This window comes from Antechinus flavipes, chromosome 3, assembly GCF_016432865.1.
Source record: "Antechinus flavipes isolate AdamAnt ecotype Samford, QLD, Australia chromosome 3, AdamAnt_v2, whole genome shotgun sequence".
NCBI lineage: Eukaryota > Metazoa > Chordata > Mammalia > Dasyuromorphia > Dasyuridae > Antechinus > Antechinus flavipes.
In genome coordinates this window covers 100,183,143-100,205,625 of record NC_067400.1, presented here as the reverse complement: position 1 = coordinate 100,205,625, position 22,483 = coordinate 100,183,143, and the positions used below count along the sequence as shown (strand labels likewise).

General features: G+C 31.7%; 1 protein-coding gene across 1 annotated transcript in view; it reads left to right on the top strand.

The window, feature by feature from the left end:
- DIAPH3 (diaphanous related formin 3) overlaps positions 1-22,483 on the top strand; it is a 419,718-nt gene that overhangs the window by 78,839 nt on the left and 318,396 nt on the right. The window contains exon 4 of the mRNA XM_051983890.1: positions 17,937-18,067. Within this exon, the coding sequence (XP_051839850.1) occupies positions 17,937-18,067 (131 nt within the window). The remainder of the gene's footprint in view (positions 1-17,936; positions 18,068-22,483) is intronic.

Here is a 22,483-nt window from a genome sequence, read left to right as displayed (position 1 = left end):
TTTTAAAGAAATGTCAGAAGTACATTAACTGCCTTAATGATGATCTAGGTGGGTCGCTTCTACATCAGGAATTGGATGAATTGGATGCCAGTTATGCGCTGATAATTGTTCTTCCTAGTCCTAGAAAGAGCCCTGTGGATCTTAGTTTGGATTGTGATAAAGCTTCAGCCTCCAAGGGTTGAATAAGTTTCTTGTGGTCTGGGTTTCATATCTTACAACCCTGGCATACAATTTTGAATTCTAGGTTTACTGTGCTTACTGATTGTCCATAATAGTTTTCCGTGGATTGTGCTTCCAGGCAGACTTTTGTTTGTCTTTGACTCTGTGTTGACCTGACATGGTTTCTTCTTGGGTTTAACATAATTTCTGAGTTGGGTGTTTTTTTTTTTTTTTAATTCTTACTGGAATAGTTATGAGAGAGCTGAACTTTTCTTCCTTTGACTCGGCCATTGCAAGAAGATGTCTTTAAAAAAAACAAAATATGTTTCTTGAGTTCATGGTGTTCTATATGTTTCTCTGACCCTGTCTCTGTCTTCCTCTCTTTCATACTGCAGTTATTTTTAATTTTTATTTCCTGTTGGCAGTTACATTAGAATTTCTCGAATCTTCCATTCACCAATTTGTTCTTGCCTGATAGAAAAATCTCTTTAACTTCCAGCTTTTCCTGAGAAATCTTCCTTGATCTGGCAGGTGGGTTCACTTGCATATTCTTGTGAATTAGTCTAAACAAATAACATACAGTGAATTCATTTCAATGTTAAAGGCAAAAAAATCAGAAAGCAAAAATGACAGTATAACTTTTAAAATTTTTCTTATGTTAGTAATATCAAATAAAATTCTTTTTTTGTTGTTGAATTGCTTTAGTGTCCAACTCTTTATGACCCCATTTTGGAGTCAGTGGAAACATTTCAACTGTTCTTAATGTTTATTTTGTTTTCGAATTTAAAATTTTTCAAAATAAATATATTTAAATATTTTATAAATCCCCTAAGATTTGCCTTGTTGAAACACTTTCCCCAATAGGTTTCTTAGATTGGCTGAAGTCATAACTTCTTCCCAGGTAGTCACCTATATTTATTTAGCACTTCAGAATTGTTATAATTATCATCTGTAAAAACATTTTTTCAGTAATACTTTTAGGTACTATGGATTTTGTTGTCTTTAATACAGTCATCAAAGTGAGATTCAAAGAGGTTAAATAATGGATTTTTTTAGAATTGGAAGAGAAATTAGAGATTACCATGTATACGACCTTTTGACACAAGGGTTGAAAGAGTAAGATATAGAAAAGTCATGTAACTTCCCTAGATATTTGTCAGGCATTATGAATGGATGTGTTCTAGTTTCCAATATTAGCTTAGTGCTGCTTTTACTACTGTATCCTATCTTCCTCCTCAATTAAAAAGAAAAAAAAAATGTTTGTTTAACTTTATAATTAGCATGTGATAAAAAGGATAATATGTGAATAGAATGAAATTTTGTTATATAATATTCTTAATGTGATAAATTTGGAGTGTTTATTCACCTACTTCAGCCTAAACTTTCACCAAAACATCCTAATGTTCTATGACTTGCAAATAGATTTAAATAAAATACTAGTGCTTCCCTGCTTAGTTTGATCTCTAATTTCTACAATCTGTTTATGTATGGATACCATCTTTATACTCTTCTGTCAGCAAGATATGTAAAATGAATTATGTCCTTTCTTCCTTTAACAGTTAGTAAAGTCTGATTCTACTTTCCCCTGTCACTAAAATCTGAAAATGAAGTCTCATCTGCTTGTGTGTATCTATAAATTAATGTGTGTATTAAATCTATCACAGCATGAAATCACTTGAAACCTTATGAAGGATAATTTAAAGAATTTAAATTGATTGCAGATGTTGGTGCAATTAAGAAGGCCTGATGAGCATAGAATTTACTTTATGAATTAGAATGTAAAATTTATTTTTCTTAAATTATAGTGAAATATTCCATGTAAATGTAGTTCATAGATATTTGATGTTTTTATAAGTGTTAAAATTGTTTTGAAAAGTGGAATGTAGCATGTGATCCCTTATGAGGTTACCTATATAATACTGAATTTCATGACATTTTATATATTGTATGCAAGTAGTAGAGTTTCAGTGTAATTGAAATAAGTTTTAAATCATTATTTTCTTAATTTGCTTTCTAGATAAAGTTTTCTGTGGAAAATAACAATCTGTAGTAATATTTTCTTAAAATTAAAACAAAAAATTGCTTGGAAATAATATTTGGTGTTAGAGATATTTCCCTATAATTAAAATGGAATATAAAAGCACAAAATAATAATCACTTGGGCAAAACCATAGATTTTATGTATCAGTTAGGAATGTTTCTTTGAGACATCATGCTCAGTGCCAGAGATACAATGACAAAAGTGAAACCCTTCCCTGACTTTCATGAGGTCATTCTAAAAGGAAAGACAACAGAAGTATTTGCCTAGATGCAAAATGAATACAAATTAGTTTTGAGAAGTATTAGTAGTTGCGTGGAGATGTCTGGGTGGTTGGAAGAAGACTTCATGCAGAAGATTGTTCTTGAAGGAAATTAGGGATTTTAAGATTCCAAGAGAATGCAAAAGCATAGAGATGAAGGTTGGACTCCAGCCTAATGTGAAGAACAACAAAAGAGCCATTATGCCTGAAATATATGGGGGAGACTGCTTTCTATATAGAAGCCAAAAGAACATTAAATACCAGATAGATCATTAAAGCATTGAAGAGCATTAAATATCAAATAGAGGACTTACATTTGCTCTAAGGTTAGAGAAAATTGCTGGAGTATAATATATGAAATGGAGCAGAGATGGGGAGTAACATGGCCAGACTCCTATTTTTGGTATTGTTAAGGTGTTTTTCAGTCAGGTCTGACAATTTGTGATCCCCATTTGGGGTTTTCTTGGCAGTATTGGAATGGTTTGCCTTTGCTTTTTCTCATTCATTTTACTGGTGGAGAATTTGAAGAAAAAGAGAATTGAGTGACTTGCCCAGGGCCACACAGATTTGTGTGGTCAGGTTTGAACTGATGAATTTTTCTGATTCCAGGTCTTGTAAGCTTTTTAAACTGTGGGTGGTGACTCCATATGAGGTTGTGTAACTGTGATTTTTTCACAAAAAAATTTGGCAGCAAAAGTTTCTGAATGCAGTAACCAAAAATTAATTCAAAATCATATGTGGAATGAATCCAAAATGTTTCTGATAGCATTAAGTGCATTAAGTTGCATTAAGTGACTTCACTGCAGTCTTGCTTCTGAAATACAATATGCATACTTTACACTGCGCAGGCATGAACAATGCCTTGGCTCAGATTTGAGATGGGTTAGTGTAAGCACTTCTTTGTCAAAAAGGGATTGTGAATAGAAAAAATTTAAGAAATCCCGTAGTATTCTGTCTGCTGTACCACCTACTTACCTCCTCCCATGCTTTAAGAAAATTAGAGTAGGAAGATACTTGAATCAGGGAGAACAAATAGACAATAATAATAATCTAGGGGAGAAATGATGAAGGCCTCTACTAGGGCAGTTTTATTTAAATGGAAAGAAGAAGACTTGTTTGTGAGAGATGTTAAAATTTGGCAACTGATGAGATTTAGAGCATGAGACTTGAGTTTAAGCTGATGCTGAGGTTATTTACTTAGGTGACTGGAAGTTTATTAGGGTGATGTCCTACATTAACAGTAAAATTTAGAAGTATAGTGTGTTTAAGGGAAAGGTAAAGAATTCTTTTTTGATGAATTTCACATGCCTTAAAAATATATGAAATGTCTAATAAACAGAAGGTGATACAAGATTAGAGCCTAGAAGAGAATAGAACTGGAATGTTAATCTGGGTTTTATATGGCTGTAAATGATAAATGAACCCATGAGAGCTGATCAAATTACCAGTGAATATATTGAGAAAAAAGAAAGCTCAAGACAGAGAGCCTTGGGGGTACTTATAGTCAGTGGGTATGACAGGGATGATCAAATTTCAAAGGAGATGGGGAAGAAGTAGTTAGACATGTTGGAGGATAACCAAAAGATCTATCAGTGTTAACAAAAACCAAGCTCATCCGGGAAGAACAGTAACCCACAAGGTCAGATATTACAGAGTGGTCAATGAAAGATGATTCTGAAAAAGGCCATTGATTGGTTGTCTTGGAAAGAGCTAGACTACAGAGGGATTGGGTTGCATGGAGCAGGAGGTGGAGAAGTTGGTGGGGAAGGATAGAACTATGTCTCCTGGTATTAGTGATCTTGATTATAAAGCACTGAAGAAGACTTTTCTGTTTTTTATTCTTGGAGTCATTTTACCTGTTGCGTTGTAAATTAGGAAAGAAGGTATGAAGTCTGTAATAATTTCATAACAAGAATAAGTAGATTGTATTGTGTGTTCATTTTCAGTTTATTTCAAGTTGATTCATAGACATTAATTAAATCCGTCAATTTCTGTAAGACATTATAAAATGTTATAGGCATTAAGACTACCACATACTTCAGTAAAATCAATATCTGAAATAGTGATACTGTTTCTTTTAGTATGAAGATCATAATAAACATTATTTTAAATATAGTTCATGATGTTAAGTGAAATGAGCAGAACCAGGAGATCATTATATACCTCAACAATGATACTATATGAGGATGCATTCTGATGGAAGATCTCGACAAAGAGATCTAATTCAGTTTCAATTGATCAAAGATGGACAAAAGCAACTACACCCAAAGAAAGAACACTGGGAAATGAATGTAAACTGCTTGCATTTTTGTTTTTCTTCCCGGGTTATTTATACCTTCTGAATCCAATTTTCCCTGTGCAACAAGAGAACTGTTCGGTTCTGCACATATATTGTATCTAGGATATACTGTAACCTATTTAACATGTATAGGACTGCTTGCCATCTGGGGGAGGGGGTGGAGGGAGGGAGGGGAAAAATCGGAACAGAAGTGAGTGCAAGGGCTAATGTAAAAAAATTACCCTGGCATGGGTTCTGTCAATAAAAAGTTATTTAAAAAAATAAAGTATAGTTCACTGCTTAAGAATCTATAATAATAGCTACTATTTACATAGTGGGGTTTTTTTTTTTTTTTTTTTTTTTTGCCTTTATCTGATTTTATCTTTACAACAACCTGGGATTTTATTTTTATCTCTAATTTTTAGATGAAGAACTGATACAGAAAATTAAATAACTTGCTCAGGGTGACACAATCATTAAGTGTCTGAGACAGTATTTGATCTCCATCTCTAGTCCTCTTCCTACTTTGTCAGCTGTTGACATTTCCATTTAAACATCTTAAATCTTTTAAAATTCAAAGATGGTCTTTGAACATTATTGTTTCCCCTCCTCCTCCTCCTAATCTGTCATTCTGTAGCCATCTTTATGATAAGCCTTTCTGAGTCTGATAGGCTATTCCTTAGGATGTTACATCATTTTAGTTGTGAGAAGTTTATGAGCAAGGTAATGAACTATTTCTTGAAAGTAAAACTCATTTTATATATATATATATCAAAAGTTTATATTATTTTGAGGTAATAGAAATGATAGTACAGTATAGTGAAAAGAGCTATGAATTCTGTTCCTGTCTTTGTGATGGATCAGTTTTGTGTCTTTGGACAAATCTTTTCACCCTTATAACCTTTTGCTTCCCTATCTAAAAATGAAAAAGAGCATATGATTTCTTTTCGACTCTGAGTTTCTGCATTTTCTAGATTATAATAGTACAAGATAAGATTACCTAAATGAAGAAAGAGAAGACTCAGGTAATGTACAAGATGGTGTTTTCTAGTATTTTCTTTTCTTTTCTTTCTTTCTTTCTTTTTTTTTAATAACTTTTTATTGACAGAACCCATGCCAGGGTAATTTTTTACAACATTAGCCCTTACACTCACTTCTGTTCCGATTTTTCTCCTCTCTCCCTCCATCCCCTCCCCCAGATGGCAAGCAGTCCTATACATGTTAAATATATCACAGTGTATTCTAGATACAATATATGTATGCAGAACCGAACAGTTCTCTTGTTGCACAGGGAGAATTGGATTCAGAAGGTAGAAATAACCCGGGAAGAAAAATAACCCGGGAAGAAAAACAAAAATACAAACAATTTACATTCATTTCCCACTGTTCTTTCTTTGGATGTAGCTGTTTCTGTCCATCATTGATCAATTGAAACTGAGTTAGATCTTCTCTTTGTCAAAGAAATCTACTTCCATCAGAATACATCCTCATACAGTATTGTTGTTGAGGTATATAATGATTTTTTGGTTCTGCTCATTTCACTTAGCATCAGGCTCTCCAAGCCTCTCTGTATTTGTCCTGCTGGTCATTTCTGACAGAACAATAATATTCCATAACATTCATATACCACAATTTACCCAACTATTCTCCAATTGATGGGCATCCATTCATTTTCCAGTTTCTAGCCACTACAAGCAGGGCTGCCACAAACATTTTGGCACATACAAATCCCTTTCCCTTCTTTAGTATCTTTTTGGGATATAAGCCCAGTGGTCTTCTAGTATTTTCAAGGCTGTCCCATGGAAGAGAAGTTAGATTAAATTTAATCAAATACTTATTCAGGATTTGCTTGAAACCTTCTGGTTAGAGATGAATCAGGATTCCTGCGGGTTTCCCCAGTGCTTTGAGTATTTCAGTGATGAGGTTACAATTTCTGAGGGGGTGGTTATAGTAGAGGGGAATTCTTTCTTTCAATTAGATTAGGCCAGGTGGCCTCTGATGCCCTTTTCAAGTCTGAGATTCTTTCTCAGTCTAAATATACTTAGAAATAGAACTTTGAAGTGAAATATAGAAAAACTACATTCAGTTGGTTTATGTATGTGGGAAAATCCTGTTATCTCTATTGATTATAACCATTGGATATTGTTCTCTGTCACTGCTACTACCATCTCTCCAACTTACCTTGTATTGACTTTTTTATATGCTTATAGATATTCACATTTCCTTCTTTGATTGTTAGCTTCTTGATGGCATGAACTTTTTGATTTTTTTTTTTTTTGTCTATAAATACTTAGGTACCTAGCACAGAGCCTGACATATATTAGATGCTTAATAAATACTTATTGAGTTTCACATTTCTATGCAAAACAATACTTCAAAAGCCTTTAAGACTTGGTAACATTTTGCATTTTGGGCATAGTGACATATTTCTAAATAAAGCTGGAAAAAAATCAACCAGGCCCTTACTGCAGCAAAGTGGTGTCAAAGTTAAATTGAAATGGGGCTTGATAAACCATGTAAAAGAATTCCCAAAGGCTTCATATTGACTAGAAAACTTGATATGAACCCTATCTGTATTTTTATTTATTTTATTATTTTCCATTTATATGTTTGGGTAGCATCTCTCTACAACTCTAGTCACCACAGTGACAATTTAAAAGCTCTTTATCCCTAATTGACTTTAAATAATAACATTACAATGACTTTTGTTGTTTTAAATTCAGAATTCATTTTGGCCATAAATGTAACATTGTGGACTCAAAATATGACTCAAAATTATAGGAAACAAATAATATCCACTAGGGAAAGGATAGACAGATAATATAATTTTAGAAAATTGTTTAGGTATTTTGAAAGCTTTCAAAATGTTGTTTCATACTTTCTCTCTCTTTCCCCCTTCTTTCTTTAAGCATAGTATATTCAACATAGTCAACAAGATAATAAACCAATTATTGTCTATATCAAGTAGTGTTTTGTGACTATTCACATGTCAAAGAGATTTTTATCCTTCTCTGTACTGTTAAATCAGAGTTAATTAATAATTTGGGGAAACAATATAGTTATTCAATTTTATTCAATTCTTTTTTATTATCCATCCTTCTAAGGAAGGACCTCAACTAAGGTTAGGACTGGGGATTCTGAGCAAAAAAAAAAGAATATAGATATATAGATAAAGAAAGAGGTCTTAGCAGGATGAATACAGAGAGGACTGGCGAGACTTACATGAACTGATGCTAAGTGAAATGAGCAGAACCAGGAGATCATTATACACTTCGACAACGATATTGTATGAGGACATATTTTGATGGAAGTGGATTTCTTTGACAAAGAGACCTGAGTTTCAATTGATAAATGACGGACAAAAGCAGCTACACCCAAAGAAAGAACACTGGGAAATGAATGTGAACTATCTGCATTTTTGTTTTTCTTCCCGGGTTATTTATACCTTCTGAATCCAATTCTCCCTATGCAACAAGAGAACTGTTCGGTTCTGCAAACATATATTGTATCTAGGATATACTGCAACATATCCAACATATAAAGGACTGCTTGCCATCTAGGAGAGGGGGTGGAGGGAGGGAGGGAAAAAAAAATCGGAACAGAAACGAGTGTCAATATAAAGTAATTATTAAATAAAAAGTAAAAAAAAAAAAAAAAAAAAAAAAAAAAGAGGTCTTCATTTAGTAGTATAAGGAAAGACTATCCTTGAGTGAAGTGGCATCTGACTAGAAGAAAGATCTTTTTGGTAAAGGAAAGGACCTTAGATTGATTTGATTCCTGACAGAATTAGAACTTAGCTTTAAAAAAAAATTTTTTTTATTATAGCTTTTTATTTACAAGTTATATTCATGGGTAATTTTACAGCATTGACAATTGCCAAGCCTTTTGTTCCAATTTTTCCCCTCCTTCTTCTCATCCCCTCCTCTCCCTTTCCCCCCAGCCATGGCAGGTTGACCAATACATGTTAAATATGTTAAAGTATAAGTTAAATACAATATAAGTATACATATCCAAACAGTTATTTTGCTGTACAAAAAGAATCGGACTTTGAAATAGTATACTATTAGCCTGTGAAGGAAATCAAAAATGCAGATGGACAAAAATATAGGGATTGGGAATTCTATGTAATGAATGGTTCTTAGTCATCTCTCAGAGTTCTTTCGCTGGGTGTAGCTGGTTCAATTCATTACTGCTCTATTGGAACAGATTTGGTTCTTCTCATTGCTGGAGATAGCCACGTCCATCAGAATTGGTTATCATATAGTATTGTAGAACTTAGCTTTTAAGAAGGAAAAAAAGCCCTCAATAATTTGAGGGCAGGTCCTCAACAGGGACCTCAGTGTTTTATTCCTCAGTGAAGGAGTGGGGCTTTAGTAATACAAACTGAGAAATGAAAATTAAAAACATCTATGATCAAAATTTCGAAGGAAAAAGCAGCTTTCTCATAAGAACAATTGGAATTCCCAAACCCAAATGAAATAAAAGTTAAGGTTTTAAAAGGATATTATCAATGAAATTAAAATTTTGGAGGAAAGATTTCAAAAATTTATTATTAGCTTAATATAAGAGGTGCAAAATTTTAATCCATATAATCTAGGAATTTGAAAGGACAAAATAGAAGTTAATTACACCATAAAACCCCAAGAAATATTAAAATAAATTCAAAAGATTTTTCAAAAATGGAGAAACTGTGAAATATTTAATCAGATAATCAGTAAAACAAATCAAGAATAGGTAACTGAACCACTGAAATCCTTGAACATAAAAAAAGAAAACTAGAATCATTATAATAAAATATTAAATAAAGGTGCCTAGGCATATTAGGACAAGAGGATAATGGGAACTTAGAATCCATTGATTACCTCCTGAAAGAATCCCCCAAATGAAAGCTCTTGGGAATGTCATTGCAAAACCTAGTTTCTATATCAAAGAAAAAAGGCTTCAAATAGCTGGAGAAAAAAAAATTAAAATTCTAAGGAATCAGTCAAGATCACAGAAGATTTAGTAGTTACCATTAGAGTGGAGAACTTGGAATGAGATAATCCAAAAGGGAGAATATATAGGTTTACAATAAAAGTAACTTGTCTGGCAAAATTTTGTATATTAATATAAGGAGAAAAATGGATCTTTAGTAAAATAGTGAGATTCAGGTATTGATGATGAAAATATTGGATGTGAAAAGAACTTTGAAATACAGATATAGGAATTAAGTGAAAAATAAAAAGTAAATATAAGTATATATATTTTTTATTATAGCTTTTTATTTACAAGTTATATGCATGGGTAATTTTACAGCATTGACAATTGCCAAGCCTTTTGTTCCAATTTTTCCCCTCCTTCCCATCCCCTCCTCTCCCTTTCCCCCCAGCCATGGCAGGTTTACCAATACATGTTAAATATGTTAAAGTATAAGTTAAATACAATATAAGTATATATTTCCAAACAGTTATTTTGCTGTACAAAAAGAATCGGGCTTTGAAATAGTGTACTATTAGCCTGTGAAGGAAATCAAAAATGCAGATGGACAAAAACATAGGAAATCTTTTTATTTATTTATTTATTTTTGCTGAGGCAATTGGGATCAAGTGTGTGTGTGTATATATTTATATATATATATATATATATATATACACATATATATATATAATTTTTTTTTTACAAAGGTATTTTACAAGGATGAGTTCTTTACATTCTAAGGTTAGTAGGTGAAGAAGGGTTAAAAGGAAAGAAAGGAAGGTTAAGAACCTGTAATAGAGGTCAGAAAGCAAAGAAAAAGTACAAAGCAACATATACTGAAGGTAAAACGTTAATGAGTTTCAAGGAGAAATAGCTAAGTTATAATAGTGAGGATCCTTATGATTCCTCTTCAGATCTGCAAAAATCTAATAAAAAGTAAAAATAAAAAAAAAAAGTTGAGGGCCTGAAGAAAATTTTAGGAAATTTATTTATTTTTGCTGAGGCAATTGGGATCAAGTCACTTACCCAAGATCACACAGCTAGGAAGTGGTAAGTATCTGAGACCAGATTTGAACTAAGGTCCTCCTGACTTCAGGGCTATTGCTCTATCCACTGCTCTACCTAGCTGCTCCAATTTTAGAAAATTTAAACATGATAGAATTTTAATTGTCATTACATGGGACAATAAGAGAGTTTATATATTTCTCAGCTGTACATGGCACAGTATAACACATTTTACAAAAAAAACAAACAAACAAAAACAAACACAAACATCTATTAGGACATAAAATCTTCCTGGCCAAGTACAGAAAGGCAGTAATATTAAATATGTCATTTAGTGATCAAATGCAATAAAATTATATTAAATAAAGACTGAAAAAAAAGGTATTTAGAATAAAATGGAGCCTAATTTAAACCTAAATTTAACCTAATTTAAAGCTTAAATTAAAATAGAAATGTTAGATAATTTTGTTAAAGATGATAACAGAAATGAGAATAACTTCCAAATAAATACCAAAGTAGAAATCCTGAAAATTAAGGAAGAGGTAAACAAAGTTGAAGGAAAAAAATAAAGAATTGATTTAAAAATAATTGCACAGGTCAACTATTAGGGAAAAAAAGAAAAAAAGAATAGTAAGTTACCATCATCAAAACAACAACAACAAAAATAGAATGCACAATAAATGAAGAAATAAAGGATGCTTTTAAAAATTAAATTAAAAGGGTATTTTAATGTAACAAGATAGAATTTAAACAACTTAATGTCAGAAAAAGAAATTGAATGTCATAAATGAATTCCCAAAGGAAGGAAAAAACAATCCAGGAGCAAATAGAATCACAAGTAAATTTTATCAAACAATTAAAGAAAAGTTCATTCCAACATTACACAAATTATTTGCAAAAATAGCAAAAGATGGGATTCTTCTGAATTTCTTCTATGCTCAAAGATGTTCTTGATACCTAAGACAGGGAGAATCAAAACAGAATAAGAAATTTCTAAAATAATGTATTAATAATAGTGTAAAAAATTTAAACAAAATATTAGCAAAAAACATACAATGTTATTACAAAGAATTCCAAGATGCAAGTTTGGTTTAAAAATAACTTTCAAATTAATTTGCCATATTAAAAACAACAATCAAATAATTTTATAAATAAATCAAGAAAAAGTTTTCAACACAATGCAGTATCTATTACTATTAAAAAATATTAGAAAGCTCAGGAATAATTGTACTTTCTTTAAATAATATATATTTAAAATCAAGAATCAGCAATACTTATAATCATTTCTAGTAAGATCAGGGTTGAAATAAGTATGTCTATTGTCATCATTTCTCTTTTACATTATTTGAAATACTAGATATAGTAAGCAGTAAGACAGGAAAAAGAAATTTAAAGGAAATTTAGGGAATAAGCACCTAGTCATAGACAAGAAGACATAAAATTATTATTTGTTTGTAGAGGATACGTATTTGAGAACCGTACAAAATCAACTAAAATTAAGAAAATTTCAATAAAGTTGCAAAATGTAGTATAAGTCACAAGTATGTCTGTTCAGTGCCAATAAATCATAGCAGTAAAATTCTATTCTAAATAATGATAGGATATATATCAGATAATTGAGAATCTACCTACCAAGATACATACAAGAGCTATGTGCATACCCTTCCTCTCACACCCTGCATTGTTTTATAGAAATATATATAGACCTAAAGAATGGGGAAAATATTAATTGCTTATGGACAGACCAGTCTATATATAATGACCATAACAATATTACTCAAATTAATTTGCTTGTGTAAGCTCATACCAATTAAACTACCAAAGGATTATTTGATAGGACTAGAAAAAAAAATGAAATTCATAGAGATTCAAAAGGTCAAGAATCTCCAGGAAAATAATGAAACCAAATGAAAAAAATTCTGACTTTTACTTTTAGGATAATATATAAAAATACTTTGCTGTTCAAAGCTATTTATAACTTAGTGTAGTCTTCTTCCCCCTGCCCCACTCTTATCTTTCCAGCCTTATATTTTATATACTGCATGTATTTTTTGATCCAGTGACATAGATGAAAAAAATTTCCTTGCTTTTCCACCACTAAAACTCTCCATTCAAGCACTGGTTATTCTTTTTGTCTGTTCCTTATGCCTGGAATGCTTTTCCTCGTCTTCTCCACTTGGTTTCCATGACTTCCTTTAAGTCCCAGCCAGAGTCTCACCATCTCTAGGAAGCCTTTTCTAATCCCTCATTTCTAGTGCCTTACACTGTAGTGTTCTTTTTCTTCTTTAAAATATATGATGATGGTTCTCTCTGGGAGAAGGTAGGTTTCTCGGGGGAGGTTTTCTTCGAGGCAGCCTTAGTATCAGTTCAGATCAATAATTACCCCAAATGCAGCCAGCTGGTAAAAATACAAACATTTATTTTCTCCTTCCAAAGTAAGCCTGGTTAGTTGAGGCCGCTCTCTTTGCTTGGTTCCAAGAGCTCCCTCTGAATGTCTCCAAATCCAAAGATTTTGTCCTTCAGCCTCTGCCTCTGCTTTCTTCAGCCTCCAGAGCCAGCACCAAGTTGAATCTGTCTTGCCTCAGAGAGCCTTCTCAATCTTCACTGAATTCTCCATTCGTAGCTTCTTCCTCTGAAAACTCTTCTTCTGCCACCAGCCAGCCAAGTGGAAAATATTCCCATGAATCACTCATCACTGGCTTATATATGACTCTTCTGAGAGAATGGGATTATGGGTTTTCTCCCATAGTGCTCTCTGGCCCTAAGAGCTTCAAGGGAGGTGTGAATTCACAAAGTTACACAGTTAACTTTGTGAATCTCTCATACTTGTGAACTCCAATGAGTAAAAGTGTGAACACAAGCATTGTTTCAATTACTACTTAGTACCTTGTTTCAGGTTCTGGCCCAAAAGATCTTGTAAGATCAGATCAATAATCTATCAACTCTAATGAGTTAGCAGTTTGTAAAGATTCCAACATTACACTTTGTTGGTTATTTTCTAATTTATCCTCCATATAGTTTGCTTCTTGTCTTGTCCATCATATTGTGAGCTTCTCAAGGGTAGGGACTTTTTTTCTCAAATGTTTAGCACACTGGTTGGCCCATAGCAGGCACAATAATAATGGTTATTGATTATTTTCTTAAAGAGCTAGTCTGTAACTGTGCTACTCATTAAACTTTAGTGGATTCCAGAATGAGATATTTATAAAAAGCTTAGCCAAGTTCCTGATATAAAGGATGGTGCTCAACAAATGCTTGTTCCCTATTTCTATCTTATTTTAGTATTTTTATGGGTATATATTTTATTGTGAACATAATAGTAATTTATAAAAATAAGGGGGTGTGTGTGTGTAGATAGATGGGTAATGTTTATGTTCAAGATTTTATTGATACTGGTACAAGATGAAGTGGTTTGAAGACTACTGTCCTTTTTTTTTTTTAATTCACTTGGGAGTTATTGAATAGCCTAAATTTTTTAAAGTTGAGCTCTCTGAGGTAACCAGAAGGTATATTGCATCCTTTGGGGAATCTATACCATGTTTGTGTCAGAGAGGAGTTGAAATGGTTAATAGACTAGTTTGTCCAGGAGACTTTTTCCTCATGGGTATTTTAGATATTGCATTTCCTGCTGGATGATTAGCATAATGTCATACTACATTCTAGGCTTGAGGAAGGCAACACAGAGTCTGATCTTGACCTTACACTGGAAAATTCTACATATATTAGAAAAGGTGTAATATAATTGAATTGAATTGAAAATTATCTAAAAATAAGAATAAAAATCTGTGTGTTATATTCTAACATAATAGAGTATGTTTTGGATCTTAGTATTCTTTGTTTCACTTTGATAAAAAACCAAAAATCTTTTTTTTTTTTTTTTGTAATGAATATATAAGAAATCGATTTTAGTCATTGCCATAAAATGTTCTTGAACTAATCATTTTCATTTACAGGGCTGCTGGCAGGGTGATAATGAATTGAGCTGCTTAAGTAAGAATACCAGTCATTCCAGTCTGCTTTGTGTTGCATTGCTATATCCTGTTGTCAGCTTCCCATGAGATTTGCAAAATGTCTACTTATAGATCAACAAGAGATAGTGGACTGACTCCTTCACTGAATTGTTCATGGCTGTTTAAAATCATTCACTTGCTTGTGGAAAATGTTTACCATATAATTGTGCTTCATTTTGTTGGTAATGGGAGCTACAATATAGCTTTATTTTGCTATGTACATGATATCCAAAATGACTCTATGACCATGAAAACATGAATAGGGATTGGAAACAAACACTGGGAAAAAAAGAATTGGCTAAATTCTCAGATGAAATGCAATCAGTGAGGAAGAGACAATGAATCTGTTCAAGACTGGTAGTGCAGAAATGATTACTGTTCTGGTGCAGGTAAGATAGCATGGGAAAAAAATAGTTGAGAATAGATAAATAGACGTAGTGATGGAAACAAGACTGTGGAGCAAAATATTGCTTTTTATGCCTTGCAATCTATAAACAAAATGGAAGGTGTCAAGAATATAGCAAGAGCTTTTTTTAATGTGTTACCTTTGATATTTCAAATTGAAGGGCAAAAAAGTTTAAAATTAATATTGGATAAACTTTCCCACTTTTGTGGTGATACCAAATAGATATCCGCATGTTGTAAATGTATTTTGATAACCATAAAGAGTAAAACTCTCCTAGTATTTTCATCTATATAGCTAATGGACCTGAAGTTATATAATGCTGAGTTATACTTTTTTCTTTTTAAAGCTATTATGTGAAATAAAAGAAGCATAAGAAAAGCCATCTCTAGGATTCTTGATTACTCAATTGACACAATGTTTTCTTTCTATCATTTTTTTTGTCCATACTTTATGATAGTGGAATATGAATATGAATTAAAGAGAAATTTTATAAATAAATCAAATCAAAATGTGTGTGTGTTTGTGTGTGTGTGTGTGTGTGTGTGTGTGTGTGTATGTGTGTGTATGCATGTAAGCTCCAGTTCTCATATAAGATTTTTTGTTTCTTACAATAATTTAAGTTTGGTTTTATCTCCTATTCTCATCTCCACACAAATAATCTATCTGTCTGTCTCTGTTTCTCTCTGTGTCTCTCTTTTGCTTTACTTGAAGTTCTGGGAAAATTCTCCAGCTATATTTTACTTTTTCTTTCTTCCAATATGACAGAAAACTACATTGTTCTTTCCTTTTCACACTTACATTTTTAAATGATTGATAGGATATAGTTTAATCTTCATATGTCCTTATTAAGCAAATAAAATGTTCCAAATAGTGGAACATGTATGCATTTTTATACCAATTAAGAAAACTCTGAGAATAACTTCCTTATCCTATGTACAATTATTATTTTTTTCCCAAACCTTTTTTTCTTCCTAACATCCTTATTACTGTAAAAGGTACCAGCATCCTCCCAGATACTTACCAAAATTTACAACTTGGTGTCATTCTCAGCTTCCATCTCTCTCTCTCTCTCTCTCTCTCTCTCTCTCTTTCTTTCTCTCTCTGCTTTCTTCTTTCTTCTCTCTCTCTCTCTCCCCTACCTCCACCTCTGTCTGTCTGTCTTTCTTTGTCTCTCTCTCCTTCCAATGCTAAAATCTGCTTTTTTTTTTTCTTAATATCTCTTATATACTTTATTCTTCTGACACTGCTAACACTTTAGTATATACCCCTCATCAAGTCATTCCTGGCCTGTTGATATAACATGCTGCTTGGTCTCCAGTTTCTCACCCCTCCAGATTCCTTCCTCTACTTAACTGTCAGAGTGATTTTTCTAAAGCCAGGTCTGATAGTCTCACTTTCATACTCTATAAATTTCAGTCATTCCTTTCTAGGATCAAGCATTAAAAAAAACCTCTGATTGGGATTCAAAGCCTTTTATGACCTGGCCTTCTCCTATTTTTCTAATTTTCTTATTTAAAAGTATGTTTTTCTTTTGATTACTTACTTAAAATATATGACTGACATTTTAGATAAATTCTTTTTTTTAGTTAGATTCACTGAAGGAATGTATAACTGAATAACCATATTGACTATTAACTAATTGAATAACCATATCATCTATGTATTTTTGAACTATATTATTACTTTTTTTTTTTAACAATATAGTAGGTTCTACATATTAGATGCTATTAAAAATGTTTTCTAATTTACTTGACAATAAAAAATTGATATTTCTATGTGGCTGTGAAGGAATTAATGCTTATATGACTAAAATATTTTTCAGCCTGCTAGCGTATTTTGGTATAAGATGTGCTTTGCCTAAATGTGACCATATAACTATTATTTTGATTCTGATTTTATTTAAGTGATGTGCTTTGTTGCTTCCTCAAATTAATTTTTCTTTTTCTAAATTTTAACCATCTCATTGACTTTAATTTATTACTTTCACTTACCTAAAACATTAAAAAAATAGCAAGGTAGTATATTGGGTGGAGCATTGAAACTAAAGTCAAACTGTTCTCAAACATTAAAATTGATTTTGTGACAGTGGACAAATCACTTAAACTCTGTCTGCTTTAATTTCCTCAATTGTAAAATGAGAATACGTACCTATCTTATAGGCTTATTGTGAAGATTAAATAAGATAATATTTGTAAAGTGCTTAGCACAGTGCCTGTCATAGTTGTCTACTTAATAAATGCTTGTTTCTTTCCTTAGAATATTTATCTTTTCTACATTGAACTGTTATTTTATTGTTAGTGTACTTTACCTCTATGTTTTTTAATAATATTATTAATAATGTTAAATAAGTGTTTTTTATTTCATTTCTCACTTTTTTATGATTGATAGGAATAAATTTGCTCACATGCAGAGATTTAAGACTTTAAGATTGCTTTGTTTGTTTGTTTTTGGTTTCCCCATTGCATTTTGGGTTGACATAATATTTGTCTTTTGTTTTAATATCAGTCATTTTTGGATATAGTGCCCTTTTAAACCTCTACTATGCACATATTCCCTGTAAGTCTTCTGATAAAGCTAACAAATACTTTAATTGCAACATATATATTAGATTAAAAACATAGCTCAATGAGTACAAATATTTTTGAATGGAGCTATAATTTTTTATATTAAGGATTATGAATTTATATATTCAAAAATGAAATGATTCCAGTGTATTTGTGAATTGCATGTGTTTTTTAAAAAAATGATTTATTCTTTTTGTTATTTTTGTAATGTTAAGAAGCCATCACTCAGTATAACTTTTAAAAATGTTTATTTTAAAGGGATGCCTCAAGAGTAGTCGACAAATATCACCACAGGAATTCATCCATGAACTGAAAATGGGAGTTGTAGATGAAAGACTTGTCACATGCTTAGAGTCCCTCCGGGTGTCTTTGACCAGTAACCCTGTCAGGTAATTCATTTACCTTAAAACTATTATGGTAGGCAGAAGGATTTAACAGATATAGTGAATTTATTATTTATTTTCCACTATATTATTTTCACTTTAGCAATTTACTGATTTCTGGTTGTTGAATCTGAGTTTGTGGTTTTTTTGAGTGTGGTGAACCATCACATCTGTTTGCTTTATCTTTGAAGTGTATCATATAGTTGTGAAGTCCTATGGAGTTGATTAATAATGTATGTATGTATGTATGTATTTGTAATCTTGTGACTAAAGTGAAAATATATTATTGGGAGAATTTAGAAGAGGGAGAACAATTTTTCTCCTTATATTCTGTTTTTCTTTCCTTGAGTTTTATCTCTCTTTTTACCATCTTTGACTTTTATTTTGGTTACACTTTGACCTCACTTTTCAGTAGATAGAGTCATAATCTGGCTTACATTTGTACTGAGATTATCATCATCATCATCATCATCATCATCATCATTATACATTTATTATCTCATGTGATCCTCACAGACTTCCTATCTCTTTTACAGAAGAGGAAACTATGGCTTAGAGAAGTTAAATAGTTTTACAGGGTCATAAAAAAGTGTTAGAAACAGAAAAAAGTGTTACCTTAGGTCTAGTTGATTCCTAGTCTAACATTTTATCCATTGTATCACTTGGGTCAGCTGCTTGGGTCTCTGTCCTAAACCTGTATTTGCAATGAAGAGAGGAAACTGCCCAGTGACAAGCATTGTCAACAGGCTTTCTCAAAACAAGGAAACAACCAAATCAATAAAATACCCACTAATCAACCAAAGCTTATATTGTAGTATTTTGGGATAAAATATACTTATAGGCACTTTCTTTTTTTTTTTTTTTTCCTACTTTTTTTCATCTTTAATTGGTCACAGTATCCATTGTGGGTAGTAAATCTGAGTATGCCTTTGATTGGATACCAGCTATGTTGTAATAAATGTTTTAGACACTATGGGTATATATAAGGAAATAAATTGTAAAGAATTAAATCCTATTTATTTTTTGAAAATGGAGGGGGGGATATTAAGAAAGAAAACTAAATGGAGTTTTGGATAGAGTACTGGAGAATCCTGCCTTTCACATTTGCTATTTATGTGGCCTAAGGCCAGTCAATAACTTTTCTGGGCTTGTATCCTCATATGTAAAATGAGGAGTTTGAATGAGGTAAATGAGATGACCCAAGCTTCTTTGAATCCCAGACTTATGGTGCTCAGAATGATCTGAATGGTACGTTAATTAAAGAGAAAAAAACAAAAAATAAAAACAATGTTGTCATATGCAAAGTCATATGATATTTTTAGTCATATCATATCACATGCTTAGAGTCCCTCCAGGGGTCTTTGACCAGTAATCCTGTCAGGTAATTCATTTACCTTAAAACTATTATGGTAGGCAGAAGGATTTAACAGATATAGTGAATTTATGAGAGTAACAGGTATTTCTGCTTATTTTCAGTTACAAGAATCCTGAAGTATTGAATTATTGCCATATAGTAGTTCATAGGGGGAAGACATTATAGAAAAGCGGTACAGTGTCCCAGTATGATAGCTAAAATTTGAGAAACAAGAAGCTGCACCTGTGGACCCCTGCTTTGTGGCAGGTCAAAAAAAAAAAATGATGTGTCAGTTATGTATAATTTAAGAAATTTCTATTCAGAGAGAAGTGCTGGCTTTTTTTCTTATGAGCATTTCTCCAAAGCTGTTTTTCACTTAGAAATTAGAGGCTTGTAAGATGAATTTTCGTATTCACTCTCCTTGGATGCTTTATTTCATACAGTTACATATCAAAAAAGATGCATTAACATATGTGTATGTATATGAATATATTTGTGAGTGTTTTATATATATATAGTCTTAATAAAGACTTAATACTGTTTCTGTCTTAAGTAAATACGTTTTTTAAAAAAATGCCTTTTTGTGTCTTCATATGTCCTTTTCCAGAAGTGCTTTGAATAAATAATATATGAATGAAAAATTCACTGGTAAACAATATTTTGAAGATTATATTGTATGTTTTCCCCCAAAAGCTTAAAACTTCACTTTTGGACATCCTATAAATAACATCATTGGTGTGGGTTTCATATCTCCTTATATGCTTTATTGTATTATGATTATCTTGTTCTGCTTTATATGAATCTTAAATATTAAAGTTGAATATTAAATTTAAAATTTTAATTTAAATTAAATACTTTAATGTTGAACTTAATGTAATCAATTAAAATGAAGATGTATTAATTTCTTCTAAGAATTGAGTATTTATTTTTTGTATATGATCGATCAGAGTATTTCAGCTCAATTTCAGCTTGGCCTAAAGATTTTAAAGCTATAAATTGTTTCTATTTATTTGTTTGAAATCATATATTATGTATTATCATTCCTTAATGAGGTTAATATAATTAAGGTTGAGTTTTCATTGAAGTAAGTATCATGTCATATTTTAATTTCTGGGTGAGAAGCTTCATTTTGACTTTAAAAGAACCAGGGGAAACAATAACACTGCCAAGTTTCTCATAATTGCCTTTCAGAAAGATGAGTTTATTAGAGAAGAGTTGGGGAAGCATTGTAATATACTATAGAGCATTTTCAGTTTTCATTCATGTAGCATAATTTTACTATTGAAATTTGATAGTAACTGTAAAGGCAAACTACTTCAATTTTGTTTTTAATGATATCTCAAAAAGCAGTTTGTTTATATTTATGAAAATCTTTGGATATTAATATAAACTTTGTCTCTTAAATTATTTTGTAGGGAAAATGCTATGTTACAGAATCTAATTCTGTGGTCATAGGTACTGGAATCTGTTTCTTAAAGCTTTTTTTTTTTAAGGGGTTTCTGAGTAGGAGGAATTTTCTTAGGAATTTTTTATTTTATAATAACATGTAAAAAAAGTAAATAGAAACTAATTTGAATAATACAAGCATAAAATATTTCTTGATTGTATTTCTCAAGAAGGAGGTACAGAGAGCTGAGAGGGGGAAATGAGAGAGATCTCCATTCCTGCATTGAGAGTGGATTGTATAATTTAATAGATGTGGAAAGTGAAAGATTAAATTTGGAAGAAGTGAGTAATGCAGTAAATAGGTTGAAACCAAATCATGGAAGATTTTAAATGCAAGACTAAGGAATTTGTATAAGAGTATTCTTTTTCTTTCTTTCTTTCTTTCTTTCTTTTTTTTAAATTGGCCAGCCAGTTGGAGTTAAAAAGCTTGCCCAAGCTAGGAAGTGTTAAGTGTCTGAGATCACATTTAAACTTAAGTTTTCCTGACTTCAAGACTGATGCTCTATCCACTGTGTCAGCTAACTGCTCCATATAGCAGTATCCTTCATAAAAACAGTTCCCATAGCAGAACATGATTTTCCCTATGTAGTATGACTAGTTTTGACAGCAAATGACTATCACTTTCTGGTCCTATAATTCTACTTCTCAGAATAGCATCTTTTTTTTTTTTTTTTAAATTGGCTGTTGGTTTTAGGGAATTGCAAATACATTGTGAGTTAGTAGTGTGTGCTTTGATACTATATACACAGAAGTATCATATTTCTGAATCTTCAGTTAACTAAAACTGTCAGATCTTTTTTCAAGCAAACTTCTTTCTGACTCTATTTGGGCCAGAACCCTGGAACCCATTTGGAGTTGTTAGGTGTTCTCTTACTTCTTGCTTTACCTATACTTGGCTTCAATATCTGTATTTGATCTATCCTTCCTTTAGTTCTTTGTAACAAAGTAGATGAAAGGATGATAACAGTAAAGTATATTTGCTTTTTAAACATTAAAGCTTTATATAAATATGAGTTGTTATAATTAATATTATACCATTCATCCCTTTGGTAGAAATCCATGCTCTTAGCACTGAACAGCTTTTTATCATTCTTAGTACTTTTTCCTAGACTATTAATTCATTTGGATTCTTGCTATAATTATCCTGCCTTGTCTGTATCAAGCCTTGGTTTGATCTTTTGTATATGTACCTTTTGAATCTTAGTTTTATTGCAGTGCTTCCTATGAGAACATTTCAGATTGTTACTTCTTTTTTATTATTGTTTGGGAAAAGGCCATAATGTCGATTTTTCAAAATTATAGATTAGCAAGCTAGACCATGGGGAAAGGAAACAAGAGATTATAGGTAAATAGCAAGCATATTATTGACAAAACTGATCATAGCATTCAGGATAAATGGAGAGAAAAGTAAAATTAGTACATGGCTTAATGGACTGTGAGAATAAGGGAGGGGGAGTGAGGGTATACAGCAATGTTGTCAAGCTCAAATGCTAAATTATTTTATGCAACCTCTGTGGGTACAAATTGACTTTGAAAACTATATTATTTAAAACATTATGTATATTTCCTTGTATTTTTATTAATTTCATTAATTTTCCTGTAATATTTTAATCTGCTTTAGG